At 41.3% G+C, this 27,616-nt stretch overlaps 2 protein-coding genes across 6 annotated transcripts in view; one reads left to right on the forward strand and one right to left on the reverse strand.

The window, feature by feature from the left end:
- ctc1 (CTS telomere maintenance complex component 1) overlaps positions 1-9,466 on the reverse strand; it is a 29,958-nt gene extending 20,492 nt beyond the window's left edge. For all 5 annotated transcript variants that reach the window (XM_084049592.1, XM_084049593.1, XM_084049591.1 and 2 more), the window contains exons 1-8: positions 9,297-9,466; positions 5,871-6,019; positions 4,492-4,717; positions 3,163-3,398; positions 2,857-2,992; positions 1,987-2,394; positions 1,581-1,703; positions 13-239 (exon numbers count right to left, since the gene is read on the reverse strand). In XM_084049592.1, the coding sequence (XP_083905718.1) occupies positions 13-239; positions 1,581-1,703; positions 1,987-2,394; positions 2,857-2,992; positions 3,163-3,398; positions 4,492-4,717; positions 5,871-6,019; positions 9,297-9,338 (1,547 nt within the window). In that variant the 5' untranslated portion in view covers positions 9,339-9,466. The remainder of the gene's footprint in view (positions 1-12; positions 240-1,580; positions 1,704-1,986; positions 2,395-2,856; positions 2,993-3,162; positions 3,399-4,491; positions 4,718-5,870; positions 6,020-9,296) is intronic.
- Positions 9,467-11,852: 2,386 nt separating this feature from the next.
- On the forward strand, positions 11,853-26,567 carry cmasa (cytidine monophosphate N-acetylneuraminic acid synthetase a). The gene is made up of 9 exons (XM_084049658.1): positions 11,853-12,021; positions 12,432-12,734; positions 15,352-15,494; positions 20,070-20,225; positions 22,504-22,640; positions 22,855-22,949; positions 23,377-23,548; positions 23,814-23,979; positions 24,595-26,567. The coding sequence occupies exons 2-9, from the start codon at positions 12,484-12,486 to the stop codon at positions 24,801-24,803; spliced, it is 1,329 nt and encodes a 442-aa protein (XP_083905784.1). The 5' UTR covers positions 11,853-12,021; positions 12,432-12,483; the 3' UTR covers positions 24,804-26,567.
- Positions 26,568-27,616: the final 1,049 nt, after the last annotated feature.

Here is a 27,616-nt window from a genome sequence, read left to right on the forward strand (position 1 = left end):
ACACACACACACCTGTCTCTGAGCTGATTGGTCACATGACTCAGCCAGAGGTACTGAGCCAGGGTCAGGTTCTTCTCCAGCAGTAACCGTGGCAACGGCCCATCGTCGCGGTTACCAGTGACCCCCAACGCTGCCGACCTGCTGAAGGTTGTGACCTTTAGACTAGTGCGCAAACAGGCACAAAGCATGCTGGGAGACGAGTCAGGACAGGGCCGGTACAGGAAGTGCACGTCATGGAGCTAATGAGGAGAAAACTTTATTAGCACTGCATAATAAAAAACTATTGGCTAATAATAATACACATTTTTATTTGCAAATAAATATACTGTTTTAAAATATTCTATGGAAATATTTGTAATGATAAATAGAAATAATAATAAATAAAATCATCAAATAGTTGAAATATTGCTTGAGTGGTTAATTCATGTCAACTTTCAAGATTTATCATTCTATCTAACCCTAACCCATAACCAAATCGGCCTTCCACCACCTCAAGAACATCTCAAGGCCCGGACCGCTGCCCTAGCGGTTCGGGCACTTAGGCTCTAATGTAGCCTGACAGCGCATTGCAGGTTTGAGTCCCGTTCCCGACGATCTTTGCTGCATGTTTCTCCCCATCTCTCTTTCCCTGTGTCCGGTCCATCTACACTCTTCACTATAAATAAAGGCAGAAAAGTTGGTTGTCGTTTTGTTTGGTTGGTTGTTCATGAAAGGCGCTATATAAATTCAAGCTATTATTATTATTTATTATAATCGTCACTTTGACTTGAGTGCACAGACCACTCAAATCTCACGTCAAGTCTCCAGGACAAATCTATTTCACTGTAGACTATCTGTAGATTATGACAGCATTGCCATTCAATCTCTCATAAATGTGGTGTCATGGCCCACGATGGGACAAGGAACACTTTATTTAGCAAAACAGCAGTGTATTAAATTAAAATACAAAACGTATTCCATTCAGGTTGACGTGATTTCTGTCATTCATGTACTATTTGACGTTTTTACCGTCACGGAATACATGGTAATACCACTGGCAAACACTGTAGGGCTGCAGTTTCCACAGTGTGCCAACATGCATACAATGTTGGGCTTATATGCAAGTATTATTAATTCATTCATGATTTTTCATTTAGGATATATTTTTCTTTCTCGCTAGACCGCATTCTTCGGACTATTATCATGACACTTTATAGTTGACTGGACTTGCACTGTTATGACTGTGGTCACGTTTTATTCGATTTACATTTTCTTATTGGATGTTTCTGTGTCAGGTATCAGAGTTAGCTAATATCTGTGCCCTGGCTGTGTATGCAAATAGCATGAGTTATTTTGCGCGTATGATAGGGAACGTGTCGAATTTACACTGGTTTCTATGTTCCATTGATAAATGAGGGCCTTTGTGTGTTCTCAATGTGGTGCTCCCTGCAGTGTGCGGCAACGCGAAACAGATCCTGTTGGTGCTACACCAACTTCACGTGCATCAATGACACGTCTCTGCGCTGGCAGTGTGTTTTGTCAACGCCTTACCGGGAGACCAAAACGTGCACAAAGTACGAACGTACAAGTATGCCTCTCACCTCTATCGTGTCTCCTGGTCTCAGGCTCCTCCTCAGAGTCGGCTGAAAGGCGAGGCAAAGTCCCACCTTCCCATCGATCACATATAGCCCCGCCCCCTCGCTCACAACCTCAGTGACAACGCCCTATCAGAGAAGAGGGGCGGAATCAGCACTGTAACGATGGTGACCGTGAACAGTAAAATAATACAACTATACATGAACCCCTAAAAGGACCTTTAGTACTGCTGGTTTTATATCCTACCAGGACCTCTAGTACTGCTGGTTTTATATCTTACCGGGACCTCTAGTGCTGCTGGTTTGATATCCTACCAGGACCTTTAATATAGGTTTACATAAACACATAGGAACACATTAACATGAATGTGTTGTATCTGATGCAAACAATCAGAACACAGCATTTGCTCACCTGGTAACTGATCACCTTCGACTGTTTGACCCTCACCGCTGATTGGTCACTCTCTTGCCCCGCCTCCTCTGAAGTGTCAACAATGTTTGGCATCACTGGCTCGTCTTGTGTGTCTGTGTGTGTATCCATTTGTGTGTCTGTGTGTGTGTGTGTGTCTGTGTCACATTGATCAAAGCTTAGCTCTACCAGACTGAGTGAGTCTTCCACATAGGTGTTGTGCGTGTTGTGTGCCTGTGTGTGTTGTTTGTGTGCGTTTGTGTCAGGTGACAGTATGTGTAGCGCTGACCGGTCGGTCGTACACAGAATCCTGTTTCCTCTCCAGCTCCGTAACGCACAGACACGGAGCGCAGACAAACACACTTTCTGGTCAACCGAGAGACAGTCTCTCCACCACAAACAACTGGGCTCCTGAGAGAGAGAGAGACCTCTATGAAAGTGATAGTGGTCTGTGGGTTTTATGAATATTGAACTAATGAAAAGTATTAACAAGAGCTTGTGACCAAATAATAACTACATTGGATCCATTGGTACACAGGTTCTTTCTGTACATTTCCAGAGAAGCATCGGTTTTGGACATAAAAGGTTTCCACTCGACAGTGATGTTATATTATATAAACATAGACTTACCGGCGACGTGAGCAATAATTAAATACCATAACGTGATACAGTAATAATCATTATTATTAAATATTATTAAATATAATATTATTAAATATAATAATCTAGAACTCCTTGGATCAGAAAACATCATTTTAATGTTCATTAAGAAGGAGACATGTGGATTTAATTTACAATATATGAGCTGTCTCTTCCAGCTTTCTGTCTCTCATACGCTATTATACCTTGCAAGCACGCACGCACAGTACTCACAGTGACCAGCACAGACAGCGTGTGTGTGTTTGTGTCATCTGTCAGTCTTAGGATGAAAAAGGTGTTTCCACAAATCACCAGCAGGGGGAACAGTGAGCGCACTGATCCTTTAACATGAAGACGTAGCCCTCTTTGTCTAATAGAGAAGAGAGACACAGAGAGGCACAGAGACAGACAGACAGTTAATTTTTGTCACACACACACACACACACACACACACACACACACACACACACACACACACACACACACACACACACACACACACACACACACACACACACACACACACACACACACACACACCTGTTAGGTAAACATTCGGTCGCCTCTCTGACCCCCACGACTCCACTAAGCTCCGCCCCTCCAGGTTGAACATCCAGTCCGCCCTCGGAGTCGGACAGCAGTGGCAGGGGACGTCCAATGAACTCCAGGTAGCCTCCAGCCTCTTCCTGGTTGTGCTGCGGTGTGTTATGGGGGATGTAGTTCCAATGAGGCAGGAAGAAGGCACGGTTTACCCAGAGAGGAGAAAAACTCACACACTAGAGAGAGATAGAGATTGCGAGAGACAGAGAGAGAGAGAGAGACACAGACAGACAGACAGACAGACAGACAGACAGACAGACAGACAGTGCGAGAGAGAGAGAGCAAAAGAAGCAGCAACATTGAGAGAGAAAGACAGAGAGAGACTTGTGATTGGTCAGTGGCAAACCTCTCCAAAAGTTTAACTATTTTCTAATTAAGGTCTCCGTCTAAAACCGCTGGACGCTGAGAGCGCTGACGAAGAGGAGCGCTCCAAGTGCATCTTTAACATAGACCAGGGGTAGGCAACCTGAGGCATGTCTGCCACCATTGACAAAGGAGAGGGTAATCAGTGCTTCACTGGCAGTCTGGCACACTGGCACAAGTGTGAAAGAGAGAGATTATTCTTCTTTTAAAATGAAATCTTTTAAAACATTTAGTCAATTAATCTAAGTCCCCTCACATCTGTATGCAAATTACATCCTGCACATAATCCTTCCTCCTATTCACGCAGCCTATGCTATTTAATTTCGTGTGCACCTCAGACCATATACTGTAGCCTACGTCACACACCAGCTCGCAATGCTCCAGTTCTGGCACACAGAATAACCGCAAAGAAAGGTCATTCATTTGCATTCTAGCCCTCATGGATAAATATGCCTTTGTTTAGGTTTATCATGTCTTGAAAATGTTGTTTGCCGTCTGCCAAACAGTGTTAAGCGTCGCTTTGAGACTAAACAAGAGGGGCCAAGCAGACAACTCTGACTGATGAATAAGATAAGGTGGGAGTCTGGAAGATATGGGGTTATTCTCTGAGTCCAATGATCATTACAATGTTCTCGTGTGAAAGAAAATGTTTATAACAAAAGTCATTGTTATGTATTTGGACAAGCAAAATCGGTTGGACATATTCTATTTTGATATGGGGTTGCCGACCTCTGGTTTATGTGCTAAAAGAGTGACTTTGTTTCAGCATGCAAAGTAAGTCAATGAGGAGAATATTATTGAAGATATACAGTTTTATCATAGCGAGGTAACTACACAGCCCCCCAAAAATAGGTCAAAACATGCTTTTAATATCATTAAGATCTCTACAATAGACCGATTAATTACCTCACATCGTACCGCCCCGCTGCTGTCTGTCAATCTCCACTCTCTGCCCTGCCCCTCTCTCAGACAGCCAATTAGCAACAAGTTGACCCGAGGCAGGGCCTTGCAATTGGCCAAGGATGATGACTCCGCCTCCCTCACCCAGGCTCTGTGCTGATTGGTGCTCCAGGATAAGTTGCTAACACAGGGCACATGTTGCCTGGCAACCAGCTCAGAGACAGGCACCAGCCTAGCAACCACAGATTTTGCACACACACACCCACCCCCACACACACACACACACACACACACACACAATAAACAAAATGAAGTGTAATAATACATTACAGTGTGCATGACTCACAAACAGTAGGGATGAGCAGTTATTAGATTTAATCTCGAGATAATTTTATCATGCTGAATTTCCATTACCGGGAAACTCAAATATACATATTCAATTGCTGTCAAGCTCAATAATATATAGCAATAACCTACTGAGTTCCTGACTGGTTTTGAATTGTCATTTACCACAGTTAATTATTTGCATTATTGAGCACCAATAAAGTACAAAAGACATGACGTCACTCAGTTATCCCCTGGGTCACGGACGTTATTTTTTCTATTGAAAATACCATAGGGTCGTCTCGGCTGTGTTCCAAAAATGTTAAAACGAGTCCAGCAATTCTGTCAGGTATGTGACTCTGTGTTGTTTATGACATTGAGTTACATTTGAACGTCTGTGTTTTTTGTGAGATTTTTTTTATTAATTCTGCGGCGGTACCGGGAAGTAGAAGAACGTTGCGGCCCGTCAAAAACATTTGCCAGATTCTTTAGATTTCGTGACATTAGTTATCAGAGTTTTAGTTTTTTTTGTTATTTAGTTCATTTCATGAAACAAACAAACTGACAACGCTACTCTTGTACAGAAATACAAATTCCAGTAATTTTTTTGGCACCGATTTATTTTCTTACTCTTTGGATAAATTAGAACCCTTTCACCGTCAGTTGATGCTTGATGCTTCATATCCATATGAGTAACATCGCCCGGGCTCATTAGTTTATTTCTGGAACACAGTTCTTAAATGCCGCGATGCTGGGCAGACCCTATGGTATTTTCAATGGAAATAACTCTGTGACCCAGGAGGATAGCGGCCACTGGCGACAGTGACGTCAGACTTCGGTTCTCTGAAGATCAGGTTGCAAATGGGTGAAGTACTCCTAGATCGTTTGATTATTATTATTATCATTATTAATCTATTTGTTTAATAGGAAGGAGACAGGAAACAGAGACCTACCCGTAGCTGAGAGGTAGTGTGTGTGTGTGTGTGTGTGTGTGTGTGTGTGTGTGTGTGTGTGTGTGTGTGTGTGTGTGTGTGTGTGTCCGCGTGCGCGCTGCCACCTACCTGTAGCTGAGAGGTAGTGTGTGTGTGTGCGCTCCGATGGTCTCCTGTATCCTGGTCACCAAACACACACAGGCGTCGCACACACGCTCTTCTGCACAGAGCAGCTGGCCAGAGACACACTCGAACAGCTCCTTTAGCCAATCACGTTCCTGGAGACGAGAGACCAGCTGTCATTTAATGCACTGCTTCTCAAAAAGTGGATCGAGACGCAGTTATTTTTCAGTTATCGCAGTTATCTTCAAACGTTTTCAAAAGAATGTCATACTTGTCATTATACATGCATACATGTATACGAACAGTAACATACATATCCAATACGTACACGTACATTCACTCACATGTCACATCATACAGCATAGATCAAAACATTACAATAATTGTCCATCAATACCCCATCTCTAATATCAGCCAGAAAAATATCCCATATTTTGCCAGTTTTGTTTGGAACATCATTTAGCCTGGTGGTGGCATTCATACTTTCAAAAGCAGCAACCGTCATCAGTTTCAGCGACTTTGTGGGCATATATATCTGCAAGGGAGATACTCATTTCCTGGTGTTTTGGTGGACACGGTTTTGAGCAGTGTTGCATTGGTGTTTTAATTTTGGTAGGACGCTATTTTAATGAGGTCACATGCACGTCGCTTACCACCTACACTACAGGGTTTAGCAGGTCACGCAAATTGACACAATGGACCATTGATATGCATCCAGGCTCATTTCAATGTTAATTCACATAATTTCTGTGAGGTTAGGGTTTTAGGGTTAACCACTTAAACCCCATATGGTTGACCAGAGTCCCTCAGGGCTCTATACTAGTGTATTTTCTGTTATTGTGGGGAAAGCTTTCAGTGAAAATAGCCAATCAACAAGCTCACAACGCGTCGCAATGCGATGAGTTGTGAGCTTGTCGATCTGCTATCTTATGCAAAAGCTTTCCCCACAATATGGATGCTGGGGTTTAAGTGGTTATGGTTGGTCAAGAGGGTCACCAGACGTGTCAACCCAAGACAACTCGACCCGGACCGGTCGACCCACTTTCGACCCGCTTGGACCCGACAACTCGACCCAAATTCGACCCGGACCGCAAGAGAGAGGGAGAGAGAGAGAGAGAGAGAGAGAGAGAGAGAGAGAGAGAGAGAGAGTGAGAGAGAGAGAGAGGGGGAGAGAGAGAGAGAGAGACATAATAATATGTACATTGATACAAAGAATTATTATTTGTCTGTCAGGGTGAAACAAGCCCAAAGGCTTTCAAGCAAGCACAGCCATTGAGATAGACACCTCCTTACCTCAAGCCCTATTGTCTTCTTGATGTGATAAGGCTTTCAAGCACAGCCATTAGACACCTCCTTACTTCAGCTCTAAATCCTTACAGTGTGTCTATTATCAATTGGTTCAGCCTGGCGATCCTCAATCTGTGTTGTCTGACAATTATTCTTGCACTCACTTTATTCTCCCCTTTTCAGGTAAAGTGCAAAGTTGCAAAGTTGCCATGTTATAATAAGTTTCTATGAATGCTTTAGCTTCAAGACTGTATTGGTGTGGGACTGTGTTGGTGTTTTTGTTGCACTCGTTACAAAGCTAATGGAGGCTAATGGAAGCTAAAGGGAGCCACCCAGAGGACGTTTACAGAACATCATAAAGTGACGTTCAGTGTTGTCGTATATGAGATGCAAATATTATAATTGGGATTTCATTTATATTGCATATTTCATCTTACTTACATTTTGTTTACAAGGTGAATATGTATGCTACACAGCATATGACCGTGTCCTTGTTTAAGGAAGGATAGGCTATCATAAATGTTTAGCTTCAGCCTATTTCCTTTTGATCACCTCAAACACTGATGGATGTAAGACTTGTATACATGTATGCTTGTACTGTGAGTTGATCATAGCATAGCAGAGTATGACCTCTCCTAGGGGTTTTGTGAATAATCACATGAAGTATAAAAGTCAGATATATAAGAAGTTATAGTTATAATGGTTATAGTTATAGTGGTACTTTAATTCATTTCACCTCTTGTGTTGTGTTTAATGATGGCAACTAGTGTAGATCTGCTACTTTCAAATGATTTTAGAGGAGAGGAGGACAAAACAGACACAATAAGGCATAGGGTTACTCTTAAATATACTATAAATATACTCAGGACCTCCCTCACCGTCACCTTGTACCTTGTACTCTACTACCCTCTAGGGGTTACACAGAGCTACTACTTCAGACAACCAGACCCGGTCGATTTGGGTCCAGCTGTCTCAAATTCGCGGCTGGTCGAGTTGTCTTGGGTTGACATGTCTGGTGACCTTATGGTTAGGGTTAGGCATAGTGTTTGTGAGGTTAGGGTTAAGGTTAGGCATAGTTTTGTGAAGTTAAATGTTAGGGTTTAGGCGCAACCTGGGCGATATATGTGCGGACGCTTCCAGTTGTATTGTCATATTCTGTACATCAGTGGTTCTCAATGTGGGGTCCGGGGAACCCCAGGGGTCTTTGAGCGGGTTCCAGGGGGTCCCCAGCAAAATGAGGAAAAGTTGAAATCATTAAAAAATATTTTGGTAATTTTTTTGAACATTTTGAAAACTCAATGTTTAACACAAATCTTGTCTGGCACAAAATCTTTTCAGATGGGGGTCCGCGGGACCGCGGCCAAATAGCCTACATTAATTTGGTGGTCCATGACATAATTGTAGAGCAGGATGGCTAAAGATAGCCATGGATTCAAGACGGTCATCTGTCATGACCGTCATGGATTAACGTCAACATGGTGTTTGCACTTTCTCCCCTTTTGCCCCGTACATCTACATAAAGGTTTAGATTTCAAATATAAAGTGCTTAACCCATGACCACGGATGTTACAATTATGTACGGGTCCACAGAAGTACCCGTATGTTCCGTATTGTTCAATAAAAAGTATTTTAATCCGATCGGCAGCCATTTTCTCATAGAGGTATAATGTATCAGAGTGTAATACATCTCCCAACCGATAGGGTCACGTAGTTGAAAGCATATGGAGAAAATGTCCACCAATCAAATTAAAATGCTTTTTATCGAACAATACGGACGATACGGGTACTGCTGAGGTTCCATACATAATTGTAACATCCGTGTCTATGAAGTAAGCACTTTATATTTGAAATCTGAACGTTTATGTAGATGTACGGGCCAAAAGGGGAGACAGTGCAAACACGATGTTGAAGTTCATCCATGACTGTCATGTATCAGGGCTAGGCTAAAGACTACAACTAATAATAATACCTCTGTCTGTAACATTAACTAAACAATGTACAAGCTGACATTCACTGTGACCTGAGGTAAAAAGCTCGTCAGTTTAACGTCAGGTTAACATTTTAATGTGAACACGGGTTACATTCAGTAGAGTAAAACACTTTTAGACACTACTATCTAAATAAAAGTATAAACACTGTACTCACGGCTTCACTCTTGTCTTTAAAGTTCTTCATAAAGTCCTCCATTGTGTTTCACGTTGCGCGTCACTCATGTTACATCAGATATTGCATTATATTATGTATTTATTACACACGTTACAATCAGTATTCCATAATTGTATGTATTTATTTTGATGTTGTAAACATCATGCGTAGCTCCCTATGCGTAGCTCCCGCAATCTGCCTTCAAACGAACATCCGTTTCCGGGGGTCCGTCCTCCAAAGGTGGCCGAAATAACCTCGCATCTGGCCCGTGTGATCCGGTTTAGAAAAAAACAATCATGTTCTGGTGGTGGGTTCTGGTTGGCGTCGCATTGTTTGTGTTCCCCAGTCTTGATAGCATAGAGTTAAGCTTGATAGTCACGCTACGAGTTGAAATATTATACAAAAAGAAACGAAACGATTATACCAAACCAACACACAATTTAAACTAGGGGAATCATTTCGGAGGTGCATGGCACCAGATGTTCCGGTCACTGGTTCCGGCCAACTCATGACGTAAAGTTATTTCCGTCCAGACCGGATCAGAAACCAGAAAATGATATTGATCCCAGGCTATTGCCGAAGAGGTTCAAAAACACTTTTATCACTGTTGTATTCCACTCCCAAGGTGATTATTACATATTCCACCGTTAGCTGCGATACTTGTGAGTTTATCGTCGTTAAATACAATAATAGACCTTTCATATCTCACGTACAGAGCTGTCAGATGAACAGAGGTAGAGGTTACAGTCGCTTATGTTAATTTAAAACAGGGCTCCCTCTAGCGGCCATTTGTTACAAGTAAATATAACAAAGTGTGACATGGAGTTGCTCACTAAAGGGTAACCTAAACCAAGTACTTTGTAAATGATTATGAAAAATATAACTATTTTATACTTCGTCTAATTAGTGCTATGTTCGGCGCGAACATAGCAAATCTACAAGCCCACAGCACCTAAATTCCAGGACGTGTTGTGGGCATGTAGATCTGTTATGTTTTGCGCGCCACACCGTCGTACGATGAAGAAGACATTAGGTACGTCAGTGGTCACGTGTACATATCCCATGATGCACTGCGGCGTGCTGCGTAGCAAATAGACCACAATCATTTATGAATAAAATGCGTTAGGGGTTACGAAACACTATAAATTACACGATATAAACATTTACTATAATAATCGACAATCGCACGGTATATGTGAATAAATGACTTTTTTTTTTGTTGTTTGTTTTTTGCACCGTCACCGTCATGTCATTGCTCCGCAGCCTTATACTCGGTGTAACCACCTTCAAACTAGCTTTGCGCAGTGGCAGTATCTTAGCCTATGAGGTTTATCCGAGGCGAGATTATTGCTAGTTGAAAACTTTACCCAATACCCCGCCGATGACGACTTGAAATATAGTCGGCAAAGGCAATTTTTGACGGTCTCTACGGAGACTCACTTTAATGTGGAAAAAAAATAAAGTATTCTCTTTAGTCGTTAATAAAGAGTAGATGTTCGGGAACCCCAAAGATAATTGCACAGGCCCTTTTAAAATTATTACCAAACATTTTAGCATCACACATCTTGTATGGTGTGGGTGGAGGGGGGGGGGGCTCCCTGGCACACATTTTTTTTCAGATGGGGATCCATGGCCAAATAGTTATGCATATTCATTTGGGGGTCCCTGACATGAAAAAGTTCAAGAACCACTGATTTCTATAGCAGAGTTCCCAAACACAGGGTTACCACAGTGCTGCGCAGGCAATCTGTGCAGAAATCAAACTACATAGACATAGATCACAAAACTCTCAAAATGGATTAAAAGCCAAGGTAGCCTATAACAGTGAGATTTAAATGATTCAACAGTGGGGGCCATTTTGATTTGGGATGGTAGCTCATCCAATCTAATTAGTACTGAAAAGGCTCGGTCAACTCTGGTTTTATAAGTTATTATTAATATATTATATTATAATAAGTAGGCTATATTATACCATCAGATGGATGGGTAAATAGTTTACTATAGTCTCAACGTTGTCCATATCACACTTATATGTAATATATTGCAATGTTGTCTTGTGCTTTGAATTTGAATACTTGTAACAAGTCTATTTATTTTAGTGTAATATTGTCTTCATGAATGTGCTGGCCACAAGATAGAAGTAAATACCATGAAACGGCTGTAACTCGTGTGTGTGTGTGTGTGTGTGTGTGTGTGTGTGTGTGTGTGTGTGTGTGTGTGTGTGTGTGTGTGTGTGTGCGTGCGTGCGTGCGTGCGTGCGTGCGTGTGTGTGATTCAATCACATGAATCACAAGTTTACCGTAAATTGTAGTATAGGCCTATCATTGCCGGTTGGTGTTGTCCTTCTTTGAGGACATTGTTTATACAATCGTACCGTACTGGAACATTACTGATTATGTGTTGACTTTACTTCTGATAATAAGTTTATTATGATTATTTCTCTACCTTTTGCGTTTTTAAACTCTATTTATGGTTGCGACCGATTTTCCCATCTAATAACGTTTTGCGCAACTACAGCGATCATTACGGGACACGAACACGTACTACAGCTGCGACCCGGGTTGCGGTTTTCTTTCTTCCTGGCTGCATTTCTTTCAAACTACGAACTAAGGACTTTGATGCATGCATTACACCTCCGGATACATCCCAGTATATCATAACAATATTGCACGGATAGATCAGTTTGTAGTCTTTAGTAGTAGTAGTCATTACCAGTTAAAACCAGGTAACTATCTGTTTATAACGGTGTTGTGGGGTTGGTAACAGCAGTGAACCAGTGTTGCCATGTCGGCTTATTGTAAGCTTATTTTTAGGCTTGTTTCTAAAGTGTACTGGATTGTTTCCAAAAAATGTATTTATTATTATTTAAACCAGTGGTTCTCAAATTAAATATTTGCATGAAAATGTGTTGTGCCACAGGGAGTATTTGTGTTGCTAGAATGTTTCAAAAGTATTCCAAAAATTCCACATTTTATTGCAAGAGTTTTTGAAAATAGCAGATCTAGAAGCTCACAACGCGTCGCGATAGCTTGTAGATTGGCTATTTTCAAATAAGCCTACGCATATAGGTTTAAACTGCTCATGTTATGTCACGTGAGTGACCAAAGTTGCTTCTTTTGGGCTTCGTTTTCCTAGACACGGTTGCTCATTTCTCTGACAAAACCTGGCAACGCTGCAGTGAACCAGTATGGCTGCTAGTAGGAAACGCACCCATCCGTGCATGGAGGGAGTCCCGGAGGAGGACGGGGTGCTCTCCTCCCCCCAGTCCCAGCACAAACACGCTAAAGGCGGACACAACGGCAAGAGACACATCGCTGCGCTGGTCCTCGCCAGGGGGGGGAGCAAGGGCATTCCCCTGAAGAACATCAAGATGCTTGCCGGGGTCCCCCTCATAGGATGGGTGCTGAGGGCTGCTGTGGACTCAAACATGTTCGACAGGTTAGTGACAACTGGATTACATCAGTGTGAGTGGTGGAAGAAGTACTCAGGTATTTTACATAGGTAAAAGTAGCAATACCACAATGTCAAAATACTCTGTTGCAAGTAAAAGGCCTGTGTTCAAGATGTTACTTGAGTGAAAGTACAAAGTGTTGGCATCAAAATATACTTAAAGTGCCAAAAGTAAAAGTACTATAATGTTTGGCGTTGTGAGCTTGTAGATGGCTATTTTCAAATAGCCACCTATGTATTAAATAGGGCTGAAGTGGTTAATGTACATGATTTGTAATGTAATAATTTATATCTGCAAAGTAACTAGTAACTATACGTTTGCAAATATTTGTAGTGGAGTAAAAGTACAATGTTTGCCTCTGAGATGTAGTGGGGTAGAAGTAAAAGTATTGAAAATTTGAAATACTCCAGTAAAGTAAAAGATACCTCAAAATCGTCTAAGTACTTCAGTAAATGTACTTAGTTACTTAACACCACCACTGCATATATTACATTATTGACTGCATTGTAAGTTTGTGAGGTGTGAGGGGTTACTTTTAAAGGCCAACAATGCCCACATGGAATCTTATCTAAAACATGTAACATGCTGTTATTGGCTCAATAAACCCACACCCTATTTTGGATTCCAGGAAGTGGTCTATTAAATATTTGGTTAGGTTAAGTGTAGTCTGGCATGGCCAGACTGTTGCCTTACACAATTTTCAAATGTTTCTGGTCATACAGTCTGGGACTCGGAAGCTGTGATCATGATTAAAATTCCGTTTCGTCTCTACAGTCGTGCAAATGTATCCTAATATAAATCAAAATCATCTAAGCATATATAGCTTGATACTAAGCAGAAATGGAAATTAAATCATAAAATGTAAAGATATTTTAAAATATCGTCACCTTATTAAACTAATGGCCTAAGTCATTTTTTGAGGAAATTATATTTTTGCCTAAGCCAGGTCCTCATGACACTGGCCACCTCTGGTAAAATGGCCCAACTCCTAATTGAAAAGGATCATGCTGTTCACGCCCCTTTTAGTATAATGGCCTAACTCCCTAGTGTGACTTAGGACAAAATAGGCCTTTTGTTTGGCCTAAGTCACATGTTTTTGTGACTTAAGCCAAATTATTTACTGATTTAGGCCATTTTGTAATTTGTTTTGCTTTTTATTTTGGCCTAAGTCAGATTTAATCCTATTTAAACCTATTTCAATCTCTTATGTTACATAACTGACAGACAGTGTTATTTCTATTTAAATAGTCATAATTTGTTATAAACATTTTGGGTGAAATGATTAAGAAATATCATATAGTTTTGTTCTGGATCAGTTTTTTATTTTTTATTTTTCCTGAAAACCTTGAAAAAATGACTTAGGCCATTAGTTTAATAAGGTGACGATATATTTTCGTGAACAGAAGTGCAAGCTTCCTCTTGGATTTCAGCAGGTGTAGTTCCAGACTCTATATAGCATTCGGAGATGGTGAAATAGTTGTCTGGCTACGCAAGACTAGGTTAGGTGTGACTTTTGGATGACGCCCCACAGAGCAGTGGTTCTCAAAATGGGGCCGGGGAACCCCATGGGTCCAGAGGGGGTTCCAGGTGTTCCCATAGCTAAGTTATTGATTGTTAGGAATGGACCCTTACAGGTCTGTAACTCTGAGAGTGTACAGTATAAATGGGACTATATTGGTCCATTTGGTTCCATAATTTTGCGCACTCTCAGAGTTAAATTAACACTGAGGATTTTACTCTGTAGATTGGGGTGCCAGAGACGAGAATGGTATCAAATGGGGGTCTGTGGCTTAATGCATAATCAAAGGGGGGTCCTTCAAATTTAAGAGGTTGAGAATCACTGCTGTAGAGCCAGCCACGCCGTAAAAATCTTCCATTATGGGGGTTCCGGGCATATACTTTCAAATGGGGTCCATGGGCTAATACTGTATGTATCAATTTGGGGATCCTATCAAAGGAGCATTTATGAGAAGCTCTGCCATAGAGAGCACCAAGAGGGCCAGCCCCCCATGTGTGTTTATGTGCGTACATGGGTGCTTCTGTTTGGGGGGGGCTACCAGAGCCATAACATAGGTAGGTCAGCCTGGGCAATGTCAATATTATGTGATATCAATGCCATTGTGAGACTAGATAGTGTCTGTGATTTTGGCTAGTAATTGTAATGTAATATTGTGATATGTCTTAAGCGTTGTCTTTTACTGGTCATAAATGCTGCTTTACACTAAAGTTGTGCAATTTTATGAACTTTCCAGACTCTCCAAGTTGCTTTATTATTTGCCATTACCAATGTAGGTGATGCATGTATTACTGATACATACAGTATTTATCAAAATGTAATTGTGTCAATATTTTGTGAAAGTAAAGTATAAACATAGTCACCCCCACACGAAATAGATAATGTTTAGGTTGAAACGTTACCGTCGTTACGCCATTAATAAAAAGTGTTTTGGAGCTTTAAACCAGTGTGCGGATGTTTTAACCTTTTCTCATAATCACTGCATCATTACTGGAACCACAAATGAACACTTTTCCTAACTTTAACATGCTCCTACTTAATTGCATTGCTAGAAATTCATTAATTAAAAATAATGTGTCTTTTCCTAGTGTGTGGGTGTCAACGGACCATGATGAGATAGAGAAGGTAGCCAAAGCCTGGGGGGCCAAGGTTCACCGTAGGAGCCCTGGAGTTTCCAGAGATTCCTCCAGTTCACTGGAGACCATTCAGGAGTTTGTCAGGCTCAATCCAGGTATGTGCACATGCTCACTCACTCACACACACACGCACGCTATCAGTGGTTCTCTATCAGCTTATTAAAATCTAATTACAGAAGTCCATAGCGGTTGGATAACTTTTAATAAACTGTACTACAGGTCAGTTCAATTAAAAAATAAATAATTATTATTATAATTATTATTCAGTATTATATGTGAACACATGTAGAGGAACAAATGTTGACAAAATGTACATATATACAATACAATAAATATGAGACAACAAAATAACAATGCATTGATATACTCACATATTGACATTGACACATGTCTAGGGCGGATTCACACTGCGGCCTTGAACCAGCCTTGAGGCTGGTTGGAAGGAATACCTGGGGAGGAATTGGTAAAGCTAGCATCTATCATAAGTGTACTTTGTGAGAAGTTTTAGATTTTTGGAATGGTATTAGGTAAGGGTATAGCTTTTTGAAAAACATTGCAAACAAGTTAGGCTCGCCCCCTATTGAAAACCTTATAAAACTTCTCACAAAGTGCACACGCTTTACCAATTCCTTCCCAGGTATTCCTTCCTACCAGCCTCAAGGCGGATTCCAAGGCCGCAGTGTGAATCCGCCCTAAAGAAGGATAGCCCTGGCTGAGTACATGTACATAATGTATGCTTGTATATGATGTGAGCATTTGGCAGACCTACCATTTGTACACTGACTTAAATTAACGCTGGCTTTTGAACCATGTAGATCAGGGTCCCAGGGATGAAAATCATATCAAATTGGAGGTCAGTGGCATAGGCAAATTTCTATAAAATTGGGGGTCCTTGAAATTAAAACGGTTGAGAATCACTGGGTTAAACTGTAGAATATAGTTAATTCACAGAAAATACAATAACGTAACCATGGAAACAGGACATGGATTAGAATAGCCTAAAATAATATATTGAATAACATATTTGTAAACATTTAGGTTTACAAGGCTAGACTAGCCTTGTAGAGAGGTGGACTAGTGAGAGATATGATTTTCTCTACTTCATTGCGGAACATTGCAGGACTCTGGAGATAGTTGGAGTCAACAAAAATATAAAGTGAATGTCTAGCTTCATAGAGGAAACTGTGGTCATTCTAGCCGTGGTCTTTTTCAGTCGCTTTCCATACGCAACACAAAATTAGATGTGTTTGTTTTGGAGTTTTTCACTATACAATAGACATGCATGCGTATTGCTATTTGAAATGAAATAGGTAGCCTGCTGTTGTTCCTGGACAAAAGGCGGATAGTGTTAGCACTACATTTAAGTACCAAAAGAAGCAAAAGCATGGACCTAGACAAAGGAGAAATAGGTACTGGTCAATTAACACATTTTAGTTTGAATAGAAGATGCAAATAAATAGTATGCTACAGCTACTATTGATGAACTACATTGAGTTAAAGACATGGTTGGAAATTGATAGCCTTGCCCTTGTGAGTGTACTGACTTAGGCTGCTTTGTATAAAATATTTCCAACACACTGGTTTGGCATCTGATGAGCTAGACCTCACCTCTTAAGAATCCACCTAATTTCCTTGTACACACTCTTATTATCTGTTGTATATGCACTTCTCTTGACTGGATTCAGTAGATCCCAAACACATGGGCAACCATGTGTTTGGGATGAACCCCATCGATTCTCAGGCATTTTTGGTCGATGGTGGAACAATTTTGAAAACCCAGACAAAAACCACCATTCATATTGTCCGCTATCCAATCACACGCTTGTTTGAATTATAATGCCACCTAGGGAGCAGCACAGTGCAAATTAGCATAGGAATAACCCTGGCAGCATATCAATGGTAGTACCCAGCTACTACCATTTTATATCACAGCTAACAAGAGCAGATGAGACAACAGTATTGAGATGCCAAGAGAAAAAAGCCATTTCCATGCAGAATAAGTAAGGCATTAGAAAAATAATCTGAGAAAAATAAAGCTGAAGGAACTGAAATCTCAACAACAGGACAGCTTCCTTTCACAGCATCCAGCAAGCACTGAGCAGGACAATACTGATCATGACATGAGTCTGTGTTTTCTCATGAAGGCTTTCAAATCAAAGTTCTGATCAACAGTGACAGATGACCACCTTGTGGCAACCAGTTGGTTGTTGACAGATGTCATAGTATACTAAATGTTTTAGATATCATAGTTCCCAGGTTTGAGGCCTACTTGTTGTCCTCCTAGTTACTTTGTATCACGTACTCTAATTCCGTAGCCACTTCTCCTGTCGTTGGTTTACTAGGGTTTATGTTGTTTACTCTGATCTTGTACTTTGTAAGTTGCTCTAGTCTAGATAAGAGTGTCTGCTGAATTCCTAAATTGTAGATGTTCCCTCCAAATGTCTGTAGAGATTGCAGCAAAAATATTGTCCTAATACAGAATAATTTTAGTGTCCTCACATAAATGTAACCTCTCACCAGGAGACTAGCACAGTACATAGATATAAACGCTCCTCTGTAACATAGAGAGCTTGTTTGCTGTGTGACGTCATGTGTTGACTTGTAGGTTGGTGGCCAGGTTCATTGTGAACCAGTTTGCTGTGCATACAAGCAGTGACTCTCTTATTCATCCCTGTATTCCATGACTTGGGATTATTGACTTTTGTGAAGATTCCCATGTACAATGCCTGATCTTAATTCACTCTGTGACGCATTGTTAGCTTGAAGATCTGTTTTTTTCAGCAAGTGACCATCGTGCAATGGAGTATACATTTAGCTTAACCACTTAACCCTTTAGAGGTTGTGACGTGGGTTCAAATTCACTGTGGTGCATCCGGCTTTGTCGAGCGTCTATATGAACACAATTGGCCCGTGTTCGGGGGAGGGAAGCCGGGCGGGGGAGGGTGATATTTGTCACTGCACATATTCCTACAGGCTGGGACGGCACCTGTCAGAACAGAGTGTTGGGCGGGAGGAGTAGGACAAAGGTTCTATGACGTAGAGTCTACGTCCTCCCAGTGGGGGCTCCTCACTAGCAGGTGAGTCAGTAGGATACAATAGCAGTGACAAGGGAGGAATCAATTGGCATAACGACTACATTGGGGGAGAAAAGGGGTAAAAGGCAAAAAAAAACATAGCCCTATAGACTTTGTTGACCGGGGTCCACCAGGGGTCTATACAGTACTAGGTCCCCTCCTTTTTCCCTCTACATCAGATGCTTGGCGAACGCGTTGTTGTGAACTTGTAGATCGGCTATTTTCACCAAATGTTCACCTCAGAATAGGTCCACTAGGGTTCATGACATGTGGTTAAGGCAGTTGACTATCACACAGGGGCGCAGCCATGGATGGGCCTGGGTGGGCCGTGGCCCACCCACATAGAGAGCTGGCCCACCCGATCGATTTTGCAAAAAAAAAAAAATGTTTGGGAATTAAATGTTAATTAATTTTTGGATACAAAAAATCGGTAAAATCAGGCAAAAATAAGAATTAAATAACATAACCCTAACCCAACCCTAACCCTAACCCTAAAAAAATGCCCCAAAACGCCCAATATCCACACAATAACCGCAAATGTTCGCTTAAGCGCGCGCGGGTCGGGGACACATGCACGCGCGCTTGCATGCGTGCCCACCCGCTCCTGCTCAGGCCCAGCCTATACTAGCGTTCTGGCTGCGCCACTGCTATCACACCATATGGAAGACGTTTGATTAAAGGGCTAAGAGCGATAACGCACGTCTTGAGAACCAGGGACAGTGATTTCCGTCCAGCCACCTTGATCAATTCAATGAATCTTCTTAGTTTTTCCCAGAATGGGATTCATGTACTGTTCATTCAACCTTTATTTATTTTCTCGGGGATACATTGAGGGCAGAGCCCTCATTTTCAATGATGCCGCGATTACAGAAGCACAATACAACAGTGTAAATAATAATGATGAATAAAAACAACAGGATAAACAAGTTATATATGTGAAAAAACATAATACAACAGTAATAAAGACAGCTTAATTAAAACAGTGACAATTTAAAACAACAAGATTAGCTAGCAAGTTTTTAAATTGATCCAGTGAAACCATGGAATCCATTTTTAAAGTGCGTTGCAATTCGTTCCAAGCGAAGGGAGCGCTAAAACTGAAAGCTGCCCTGCCTAGCTTGGTGTTGGCCCTGGGGACCAACAATGTGATGTATTCCTGAGAGCGTGTATGATGGGTGGAAGTATTTGGTTTTAACAGTGATGAAATATATGTTGGTGATTTATTTAATAGAGCTTTATGAATATAGATGTACCACCTATTCCACCTATTCCCAATAATGGTGGTCTCGTCTCATGGAGAGAGAGGGCCATCCAACTGTAGTGTATACAGTGCAATGATGTGTGTTATATGGATCACCTGTGATGAACCTGAGAGCAGAGTGGTAGATGGCATCTAGGGGCTTAAGGGTGGTGGCAGCAGCATATCTATAAATGATGTCCCCATAATCTAGGACTGAGAGTAGGACAGCCTGTATGATTCTCTTTCTGCAAAATAAGGGGAAACAACATGGTTGTTTTTAACAACTGTAATGACGATGCATCATTTTATCTCAAACTTATGAGGAGAATCGTTTCTTATGCATTTTGTCTCTCCAGAGGTGGATGTAATCTGTAACATCCAGGCGACGGCTCCGTGCCTCCATCCATTCCATGTGAAGGAGGCTGTGGAGATGATCACGCTGCAGGGATGTGACTCCGTCTTCGCTGTGGTCAGACGACACCAGTTCCGCTGGCAGGAGGTCAAGAAAGGATGTATGCACTCACTATTGATTGATTGTCGTTTTAATTGACGAGAATGCATATGAACATTACGTCACTGTCAGGCAGAAACCTTGTATCTTCATACTCTTTATGTTTTTTGCCCCATAAATGAATGCCCTACTTTTTCGTACAAGAGTGTCGCACAAAAGTAGTGAAAATAGCCACGTACAAGGCGTCGCAGTGTGACGTGTTGTGAGATTGTAGATTGGCATTTTCACAATTTTTGAGTCAGTCTGTGGGTTTTAGTGGGTTTTAGCTTGTGACTAAACAATAACTACATTTGATCCATTGGAACACATGTTATTTTTTCCATGTCCTAAAAAGGTATGGTTTTGGACATACATGGTTACACCCGATAGAGACACTGGCCCTCATTTATCAACGCAGCGTATAAACCGTCGTATATTTTTCCATATATTCGGCCGTACACCAACGTCAAAGTCACATTTATCAACGCATCCTACACAGCTGATCCGAGCTTACACTTGGTCCCAGCACACACACGCGCCCGCCCAACTTTGTCTTTCATGTCCGTGTCCGTAGCGTAGCGGTACATGAGACTCGGGCGGAATGCAGTGATTCCGTGCCGCCACGTTAATATTGGAGCGTCGGGTTTATATCCTTAACCCAGCCAGGTTGTGTAGCCTACATAACTCTCTATGACATAACTCCATAACATAGGACAAGCTACTGTAAGTTTGTAGACCTCACTGTCCATGAAAAGGTGGCCGGGAGTCCCGACCGCGGGACTCCCGGCGCAAAAGCGCTCGTATATTTTTGAAAATAGCAGATCTACAAGCTCACAACGCGTTGCGATGCAACGCTGGCTTGTGAGCTTGTAGATCTGCTATTTTCAATACAGACAGATCTACAATCTTATCTGAATGACTGTTAAAGCAGTTTGTTTAAATTACTTTATAAAATGATATATTTTCACAGCAATTATTTATTAGTGTAGATATACACATTTAGGAGTGGATTATGTGTCCAGATGCTTGTCAGACAGTCAGACAATGGTGCTCCGCAGGTCTAGAATGGAATAAACGGGTGCAGCCAACGTCAACAACTGGTCTCGACCAGACGTGAGATTTCAGCCTACGGTAGGATGAAGCCCACGTCAGGATATATTGATAAATGCCGAAAGGTGCGGTGATTACGCCGTACGCTCATTATTCGGGCTGCACCGCGTTGATAAATGAGGGCCAATATATGTACATAGTAATGTACTGTATCTGTTAAAAGGATAAAACACAAAAATATGTGTAAACTGAGTGCCATGTGTTTTGGGGGGAATGTATGTTGCCCAGTTCAGTGTAAAGTTATATAACAATGCATAATGCATTGGGGAGAGAGAGTCGCTAATAATTAAACAGCCACATTAATTTGTCACATAAGGGGGTGTGTCCACAGAACAAAATAAAATGTATCAAATGGGGGTTCGTGGACTGGTGCATGTCAAACTAGGGGTCCTGGAAATGAAAAATAGTAGTAGTAAGGCCAAAGCAGAACTTGTGCATTTCTCTGGGAAACGTCAGATGAGGGAACAAATGCAGTTCCATTTAATTAGCAGAAAGTTGGGTGATATTAGTTTAAATAGTAGTTCCTATAGTAGTAGATGAATACTAGAGAAAGTGTGACATTGTTCTAGATGCCTCAATGTCACAGTTTATATAGACATATGACTTCAACCTTTAGTTAGGGTTGGGCTGTTCTGGGCTGTCACATAATCCAGTGTTTACCTAAAGACTTTTCTGCATCTGTGTGGGGGTCAGGTTTAGTTTATTCTTCAATCTCATAGTGCTTAACAATGGTAAAAAAAAATAACAATAATTAAGTAATGAAAGGATTGCAAGTTAGTCACTGCAAAATTCATGGCTTTGGGGGTGTGTGTGCAGTGCACACGCAGTGTTGTTCTTCAAAGTGTATAAACCTGTTCCCCTAGGGCAGGAATGACGGTAATTAAATGGCCGGTACAGCTGAAACACACTCATTGCAATGGAAAGCTGTCATTATGGTGCTTTTCGCTTAAGTGTTTGCTGATAATTCAATTTCCCTGTCCCTGTACCATAAATTCTGAAATAGATCTATTTAAAGCAGTTATTTGTGTTATGTGTAACCTTAAGCTTTCTCCTCGCTAGCCTTCCTAGCTTGAGAGAAGACCAAGCCATTGAATGTAAACCTTAAGCTTCTTCTCACTGTCCTTCCTAGCTGGAGAAATGACCAAGCCATTGAATTTAAACCTTAAGCTTCCTATCTCTGTCCTTTCTAGCTGGAGAGACGACCAAGCCACTGAATATAAACCCTGCCAAAAGACCCCGGCGCCAAGACTGGGATGGTGAACTGTGTGAGAATGGATCCTTCTACTTCGCCACTAAAGACCTCGTACTGAATCAAGGAGCACTGCAGGTGATTGACTTGAATTGTCATTGATTTGCCCCATCCCTACTTGGAACAACATTGATATCCTGCTGTGAAGATGGTTGAACTCCCACTGTCTTTTTTTCTTCTTTTCACACTGACTGATATAGATCACAGGGCAGATAGATTTTGGTGTCACACGTGATGTGTTTTTCAAACAGTCGTTGTCATCCCCTCTCCCCGTTCATTACCGTGTCTGCAGGGTGGTAAGGTCGCCTACTATGAGATGCTGCCAGAGTACAGTGTGGACATCGATGTGGACATCGACTGGCCTGTAGCCGAACAGAGGGTCCTCAGGTGGGACAAACTAACCACACATACAAATTAATGGCGGTCCTCTTCATGTTGGTTACGAGTTGTGACTACCTTACTTGTTTTCCTTATGTCCCTCCGTCTCTCTCTCTCTCTCTCTCTCTCTCTCTCTCTGATCTGATCGTCATATATAAGCTTCTTGCATGTAGTTTCAGTTGTCGTCTCGGACTTGCTTTTTTATCTGCACTAATCCCCCATTTTTACATATTTTCTTATATTTTACTGTCTCTCATGTGCTGTTTCTTTTACAACCCCCCAACTCTCCCTCTCTCTCTCTCTCTCTCTCCCTCTCTCTCTCTCTCTCTCTCTCTCTCTCTCTCTCTCTCTCTCTCTCTCTCTCTCTCTCTCTCCCTCTGTTTCTCTGACAACCCCCCAACTCTCTCTCTCTCTCCCTCTCCCTCTCCCTCTCCAGGTATGGTTACTTTGGGCGAGACAAGCCCGAGGTGGTGCGTCTGTTGTTGTGTAAGGTGTCTGGATGTCTGACAGACGGCCAGATGATTGTGTCTGCGTCTGGAGAGGAGATGGTCTCCATCAACACCAGAGACACCATGGGCTTACGCATGCTGAACAGAGAAGGAGTGGAGGTATAAAAAATAATAATAATTATAATAATGAAAATTATAATACAGGATTTTTTTTGTTGCCATTTTTAACTTTAGCCCTAAAGCAGAAAAGGCAGATCTATAAGCTCACAACACGTTGCAGTGTGACACGATTGTGATAATTTGACTTTCCCATTGGTTAAAATAAGTTCAAAATAGAGAAAAAGCATGTTGATTATAATTCCACCTTTTCATCTTGGAGCTCTTTTAATTGACCTTATGGTTGTTACTCTTTACCCCCCACCAGGTGGTGCTGTTGACCTCCAGTGAGGACCCCATGAGCAAGGCATTGTGTGACACAGTGGCCCAGAGAACGGGCTGCAAGGTCAGGCAGACTGGGGTGGAGCTGCTGGGGGACATGAAACACATGCTGGAGGAGCGAGGCCTGGACTGGAAGGAGGTGGCTTATATGGGTAAAACAGTTATTAAATGTTTACATGAATAATCTATTATTGTATTATTATATTAATGGCAAGCTAGTGCCGACCGAACCTAATATTATATTAGGGCTGGACTGGAAAGATGTAGCTTATGTGGGTAAAACCACACATTAAATGTGTATATGAATAATGTATTATTTTAGTATTATATTATATTAGGGCTGGACTGTAAGGAGGTAGCTTATATGGGTAAAACAAGTTGTTAAATAGATGTTTATATGAGTAAGAGCAGTTTATCAGCTAGTTCATCCAGCAGGCTGCTACCGATGCCTGATTTTTGGGTCCAAGCCCAATTTTGGAGAGACTTAGACCACCGATTACCCATGTTTTGACTGGTATTTTGTCAAAAAAGTTTGAGAACATTTAACATCTAACCATAAAAGCATTAACACAACCTGAACTGTATTTTATTTCAGCTTATTTCATCTTGTAGATCTGCTAGTTTAGAAATCTTTAAGAATTCTTGAGTGGTTAAACATTTGGACACATAATCATATCGATGTCATTGAAAAGGTTAAATAATGGCAGATATATTGATGTGGCTCTAACCTATAGTCACCTGTGCTGTCTCTCTCCTCTACCTCACAGGCAACGATGAACCGGATGTGGAGTGTCTGATCCTGGCAGGTTTGAGCGCGGTACCGCGGGACGCACCGGTGATGGCGGTCAACGCCGCAAAGTACAGCTGCCACGGCGCCGGGGGCGTGGGGGCCGTCCGGGAGTTCGCCGAACACATCCTACTTCTCAAGAAGAAGGCCAAGTCTCAGATGGAACAGGACCGCATCAACCGATTTTAAACACTGGACCGTAAAAAAACAATCCTGACCGGTCTGAGTCTCAATCAACAACACCACAATGCTGTAAACCTTATCTCCACATTATTGGTCCTCACTAATGCATTGGTCCTAAAACATTTTCATGTCAAGGATCCCAAAAGTTATATGTATTTGGCCACAGACACCCATTTGAAAATGATTTGTGCCAGGGGCCCCCATAAGAAAAGATGTGTGTACTATAGAGAAAACATCACATGGATGCACCTGGGACGTATCATCAGTGTTGTAGCCTGGGGTCATCGGGTGTTTCGGGTCTCGCAACAACATACACCCTCGCTCAGGTGACCCAGCCGGGGTTGATCAAGCCCCGACTTACGTCCCAGTAGCTACCCGCGGTCAGTCCTCTTAGGGAAAGACAGGGCCACTCAGTCTGCTTCTCCAGAACTACTCTGCCGGGACTGGGGGAGGCTCTGGCACGTGGAGTATTCCAAAATGATTTGTTAATTTCCCACATTGGTTAAACCGGTTTAATTTAGCTGGGGACCCCCTGTAGGCTCCTCAAAGACCCGTGAGGGTCCCTGGACCCCACTTTGAGAACCAATGCACTAGAGGACAGTAGCATTTTTGTCAACTCACTGTGTCTCAGAGGCAAGTTGTGGGTAGCTTGAAAAATTGTGGAAGTCGCTTTACAAAACAAAATAAAAATAACTTTTTTAGGAAGAACTAGTTAAAAGGTTAAAAACTATAGAAATAAAGGTAGAAAAGGGGGATTAGGATTAGGTAGGGATTGCGAGTCTGGGTTTGGGGTGTGGTTTTAAACGTGGCTATGATGTGAGCTGGGAGTGAGTTCCATAGGCCACTGAGAAGGCCCTGTCAAACTTGTGTTTATTAATTGATGCAACGACCGTGGATACTTTTTAGCATTCTAATGTTACAGAAAGATAAAGACTGTAGTGTCCATTATCTTGAAATTTCCACCAATTATGTCATTGGCAGGTATATTTTCAAGTTATCCACAACTTGCCTTTGAGTCACAGAGCGAATAGAAAGAAATGAGCATTAGTGAGGACCAATATATGAAGATAATGTTGAATAAAGGTGCAAAACACAGGTTTTTGTAGTACTTTTGATTACCACAGAGATGAAGAAGAAGAAAAAGGTTAAATGGAAGTGCTGCAGTCTTTCATCTCTAAGCGTATCAGAGCTATCATACAGTAATTTTGTTTATGTGAAAACCACAGCTTTTGGAAATCAAATCCATTCAGTGTGTTTCAGCATTTCCACAGATCTTATTATTTATTCACATTTTGGTCTGCAGTGCATTGTCTGTGTTGAGGAACACTTCCAAGGATACAGAGAGTAGGCCTTGTATGCACTCGTAGTTCAGCCTACACCAAAATTATTTAAATAATTTATTTTTACATGATTAAACCATTAGACTGCTGGTATAATATGCTGACACTTTAATAGTACAGGTTTTATTTTCAAAGGCTGTGAATATGCACATTTGATTAAATTCTGTTGAATGTAGTCTTATTTGTATTCAGTGTTGGTAGAGATTTGTTTTTGTTTTTTGATCTCTGTAGTTCTTTACTCTAATTTTCATTAAGTTAAATCTGTGGTTTTAATTGTTAATGTCATCAACATAAGCCCCATGTTGCTCTTGTGAGATTCATGGTTGACTGTGATGGACATTGAGTGCAATATTGTAATGTTTCAAGACAAAATCCATGGAATACAATGGTGTTTTCAATGAGAAAAATATGTTTAAAATTAGTCTACAGATTCAAGGCTCAGAGTGATTCTTTTGTGAGCATTCAGATACAGTTTGAATACATCCACAGTGACAAACTTTCATTTAGGTCACATTCATATGGCCTGAACGTATTACGTCCTGCCTGCTTATAGTTTACAGCAGGGGTCGGCAACCTTTTTGACATGAAGTGCCAAGTTTTCATTTTCTTGATAATCAATGTGCCATATCATTATATCAACATAAAGTTTAATTATAACACCACATAAACATATCATTTTTCCATCTGATTTTGATTGTCCAGGCTATACATAACAACCTTTATTTTCTTCTTCTTCTTTAGACATATTCTCCTTCACATCAGGATGTATTGATCATTAGACTCAAGAGTAATAACCCACCTATCTCCCAGACTCCCTCCCCAGTTAGAGTTAGTAGTTTGAATGAATGTAGAATGTTCAGGATGTCATTTGTATATAGATGTGAGGGGACTTAATTGAACTGAAACTAAACTTGTTTTGAACGTTTAATTTCAAAAGAAAAAATCTCTCACTCACACTTATATGCCAGTGTGCCAATGATCACCCTCCCCTGTGCCAATGTTGGCACCCGTGGGCCGCGCCTTAGGTTGCCTACTCCTGGTTTACAGTATAGTGAGTAGCTACAATATATTTTAATTCCAGTGGAGGGCAGTATTGCTATTGTAGGAGTTCAGAGAATTAAGACACATGTACTTTCAACAATTTAAGTAATATGCTGACATTTATAGTATTCATCTGTAAGAAGTCAACAAACCAAACATGCAGGGCTGACCGTATATACTGTAACAAGAAAGGGAAGACAGAATTATACACAACATTAATGGAAAAGCTACAGTATGTATACTGTAGATACAGCATACAACTTTCAGAGACCAAAAAGAAAGTTGACCTTCATGCTAAAGTTACTTATGCCCTCAGCTCAATTATCTAAAAGTGCTTACTTTGAAGATGTTCTTAGTTTTGTATTAACTAAGTGTTTGACCACATGAGGTGTCAAAATGTCTCTGCCAATATTTAAAGTGGCACTACTATGTATCTTT

Source organism: Gymnoscopelus microlampas (assembly GCF_963454915.1).
Source record: "Gymnoscopelus microlampas genome assembly, chromosome: 23".
Lineage (NCBI taxonomy): Eukaryota > Metazoa > Chordata > Actinopteri > Myctophiformes > Myctophidae > Gymnoscopelus > Gymnoscopelus microlampas.

What these genes read in the sequence shown, in the direction of transcription:
- cmasa (XM_084049658.1), top strand. Translation starts at nt 12,484, where the DNA reads ATGGCTGCTAGTAGGAAACGCACCCATCCGTGCATGGAGGGAGTCCCG. An exon ending in GTTTGTCAGGCTCAATCCAG is followed by an intron (nt 15,495 to 20,069) that starts GTATGTGCACAT and finishes TTGTCTCTCCAG; the next exon opens with AGGTGGATGTAATCTGTAAC. An exon ending in TGAATCAAGGAGCACTGCAG is followed by an intron (nt 22,641 to 22,854) that starts GTGATTGACTTG and finishes CCGTGTCTGCAG; the next exon opens with GGTGGTAAGGTCGCCTACTA.